Below are 4,217 nucleotides of genomic sequence, written 5' to 3' on the forward strand. Positions count from 1 at the left end.
AAGATGACATTGATAGTTACTTACAACGCTTTAAAAGATTTGCAAAGTTACATAAGTGGAATAAGGAAGATTACCACGTGTACTTGGGCTCATTACTTAGAGGTCAAGCGCTTAAAGTTTACGTATCGTTGCCTGATGATACCATAAGTAATTATCAAAAGCTGAAGGAAGCTTTGCTTAGAGCTTATTCCGTGGACGCCAACATGTACAGACGTAAATTTCGGGAAAGTAAATGTCAGGATAGAGAGACGTACGTCCAGTCGGTTGCTCGAATGGAACAATATCTCGATCGGTGGATCTCCCTGAGCAATATTTCAAAGGATTTTAATTCACTCTTTGATTTTTTAATAAGGGAACAACTACTTAGTAACTGTAATTCTGATATGAGAATCTTTTTGAAGGAACGTGAGTTTGTAACTGCAGTAGAGATGGCAGAGTCGGCTGACCGATTTCGGAGCGCACACTTGTACCGCGGTAAGAGAACTAATCAGACTCCAATCTTCAAAGCGACCCAGTCAGTTAAGGAAGGTAATTCTGAGATGACATGTCATGGATGTGGAAAGGTCGGTCACATTAGACCTAACTGCCCCGACGATCCGAGAAATTATAAGAGTAAAAGTAGTTCAGTTAAAGTTAATTTTGTCTTTGAAACAGCTGACTCCAAAGAATTCTATGTTTGATCCCAATGGCTATATATTTGATAAACCTGCGGAGATGATGCTAGATTCTGGATGCTCATCCATTATTGTTAAGGAGTCGTTAGTTCCCTCCAAATATAAGCTAGGTAAATTTGTGAAAGTGTATGTACAGCAAGCTCTGACGTAAAGAAAACGGAGGCGCGTTTACCTGTAGTTTCAATTGCGGTTCAAACTCGCGCAAATAGGAAAAGAAGTGAAGAAATTAAGTCACTTTCTTACCCCGTTATGGAAGAATTAGATTTGAGTAAATGCATGCCGTACTTTACAGACAATCAGAGACAGAGTTGAGATTGGTTCAGTAGAAAAGGTGAAATCTAGGTCAGTTAAGTATGAGCGAATTAATGGCCTGATCTATAGGGTTTGCCTCCATAGCAAGGACGAACATGAACTCAATAACATGCAGTTAGTTATCCCTGCAGTATATAAGGACAAAGTTCTTCAGCATGCCCATGATTCTTTGACTGCAGGTCATTTTTCACACCGAAAAACCAGCTTGAAAGTGTTTGAAACTTTCTTTTGGCCAGGTGCTGGGGCAGATATAAAGAGATATTGCAAATCTTGTCACATTTGCCAGAAGGTATCACCTAAGGGGCGAGTTAAAAGGGTACCAATGAAAACTGTTCCTGTAATACAAGAGCCAATCTCAAGGGTGGCTATTGACATTGTAGGACCACTCTCTCCTAGCTCTGACCGAGGACATAGATATATTTTAACTCTAATTGATTGTGCTACACGCTATCCTGAAGCTATTCCTCTTAAGAATATTGACACCATTACTATTGCCGAAAGCTTAGTAGTCATTTTCTCGCGTGTTGGTATTCCCAGGGAGGTATTGTCAGATCGAGGAACACAATTTCGATCCGATCTCATGAGCGAAATTCATAGACTATTGTCAATTAATGCTCTCTATACTACGCCTTACCATGCTAGCTGTAATGGAATGGTAGAACGACTTGACGGGGTCCTGAAATCAATGTTGAAGAAGCTATGTCCTGTTCATCCACGTGACTGGGATCGCTATATACCCGCTACTCTCTTTGCATACAGGGAAATGCCAAACGATTCTCTTAAATTTTCACCGTTTGAATTGTTATATGGGAGAACGGTGAGAGGTCCTTTGAATATATTACATGAACTTTGGTCGAATAATGAAATCAACCATGAAGTAAAGAGTACATATCAATATGTTACGGACCTTAGAACACGTCTTGAAGAGACTGCTAAATTAGCTGCTGCTAAAGCAGAAATCAGTAGCCGAAATTATAAATACTATTATGACCTTAAAGCTAAACATAGAAAATTAGAAGTAGGTGATGAAGTTCTTGTTCTCTTGCCAACTGACCACAACAAATTGATAATGCAATGGCAAGGACCTTACCCAGTAGTATCATGTAAGGATAATGGTGTAGATTATTCTATCAAAGCTCATGGAAAGAACAAATTATACCATATAAATATGTTGAAAATGTATCATCGACGCGAAAGTATCTCTTCTAAAGAAAAAGTTTTACTGGTTTGTGTTGTTGAGGAAAGTAACACTGAAAATCAACCAATGTATTGTGAATCTAGCATTACCAGTTTGAATGATAAAGAATTAAATGTTAATGAAGGTCTTTCTAGTGAACAAGTCAGTGATATAAAAGGTTTGATAACTGATTTTTCTGACGTATTTTCTGATGTTCCAGGATATACTAAATCAATTGAGCATGTAATTAAACTTGAATCAAATGTACCTGTGAGCAAGAAACCATTCCCCATACCACATCATCTCGTATTGGTATTTGACAAGGAAGTAGATCGGATGCTTAAGCTAGGCATAATAGAGCCTTCTAATTCACCATACTGCTCACCTGTTGTGCTTGTCCGAAAATCTGACCAAACCTGGAGGTTCTGTATTGACTTCCGTGGTTTAAATGATATAACCTCTTTTGACTGTGAACCTATGCCTACAATTGAAGATGCTTTAGGTAACTTTTCAAATGACGTATACTTTTCAGAATTAGACCTTACAAAAGGCTATTGGCAAATTCCTCTTTCTAAAGTCTCTAAAATCTATACAGCTTTTGCCACAAGCAGAGGTTTAATGCAATTTGTTATGATGCCTTTTGGTTTAAAAACTGCGTGTGCCACTTTTGTGCGGTTAATGAGGATAGTAACCTGTGGACTTAAAAACACTGATTGTTATTTTGATAATATTGTTGTTCACAATTCTAACTGGTCTGAACACTTGCAGGATTTGAGAGAACTTCTGAACAGGTTGCGGTTGCATGGTCTGACGGCTGGGATCAGTAAGTGCTACTTTGGTTATCCCAAGATCAAATACCTTGGTTTGCTGCTCGGAGACAACGCCCTCACTCCCCTTGATGTAAGAGTGAATTCTATATCAGAAATGCCTTTTCCTAATACAAAAAAGGGTTTAAATCTTTCCTTGGAACAGTAGGCTTTTATAGGAAGTTCATTCCCAATTTCTCAGATATTGCTGCTCCTTTGAATGATATGCTTAAAAAGTTAAGTAGCAATAAACTTACATGGAGTGATGTCCAGATTTATAGCTTTCAAAGTCTAAAAGCAAAACTCTCTAATAATCCTGTACTTTGCTTGCCTGACTATAAGAAGACATTTTATTTGAGAACTGATGCTTCTGATAATGGTTTAGGTGCTGTACTCCTCCAAGATGTTAATGACATGAAAATGCCCATTGCTTATGCCAGCCGTAAATTATTAGAAAGGGAGCGAAATTATGCAACCATAGAGAAAGAATGCCTTGCTATTATCTGGGCAGTGGATAAATTTAAGAACTATTTGTTTGGTAAAGAATTTGTCTTGCAGACAGATCAGCAACCATTAACGTACTTGAGGAATAAGAAGAATTCTAATAGCAGATTAATGCGTTGGTCTCTCATCCTTCAGTGTTACTCATACAGAATTGAGTATATCAAAGGCAACGATAATATTGGCGCTGATATACTTAGTCGTTGTCTTGTATAAATGTTAATGTGTTGCCATTGCTACTATGCATACTAAAATCTGAAGTTTTATCTTGGTAAAGGGGAATTGTAAAGCATTTCGGTAGAATGGACAACATATTTATCTTCTAAATATCCTTATTTCGTTTATTTTTGTTGTGTGTTTATATATATATGTTTCGTATGGAATTGTAATGCCGAGCCGAAAAGTATCTCCTTTGTTTTTGCGCATGCGCGGTGGTAGGCTGCTACCCCAATCCTTCGCGGGGGTCGTAGGCCCACTTTGCCCTGACTCTTGCTCGTGTGAGCACTGGTACACCTGCTCCCTTTTTTATATGATTTTGCTGCTTCCCCAGTCGGCTCCTCCTCACAACAATTCACGCTAAGAAAAACATGAAATCTATCTTTCACTTGTAAAGTATGATGCATACTTGAAGAACCATTTTTTTTGTTATATTTGTTGATAATACATGTTATATTGATAAAATACATCTTTTGATTTTAAATCCTTGTGAACTGAACTGACTTGACGACTTCTGATTCCTCCAATTCT

At 37.9% G+C, this 4,217-nt stretch overlaps 1 protein-coding gene across 1 annotated transcript in view; it reads left to right on the plus strand.

Moving 5' to 3' along the window:
* LOC138863964 (uncharacterized) overlaps window positions 1-3,686 on the plus strand; it is an 8,612-nt gene extending 4,926 nt beyond the window's left edge. The window contains exons 5-8 of the mRNA XM_070129488.1: window positions 1-563; window positions 655-804; window positions 967-3,112; window positions 3,172-3,686. The exon at window positions 1-563 is cut by the window's left edge and continues 294 nt beyond it. Coding sequence (XP_069985589.1) covers window positions 1-563; window positions 655-804; window positions 967-3,112; window positions 3,172-3,686 — 3,374 coding nt within the window. The remainder of the gene's footprint in view (window positions 564-654; window positions 805-966; window positions 3,113-3,171) is intronic.
* The last annotated feature ends 531 nt before the right edge of the window (window positions 3,687-4,217 follow it).

Source organism: Penaeus vannamei, chromosome 14, assembly GCF_042767895.1.
Source record: "Penaeus vannamei isolate JL-2024 chromosome 14, ASM4276789v1, whole genome shotgun sequence".
Taxonomy (NCBI): domain Eukaryota; kingdom Metazoa; phylum Arthropoda; class Malacostraca; order Decapoda; family Penaeidae; genus Penaeus; species Penaeus vannamei.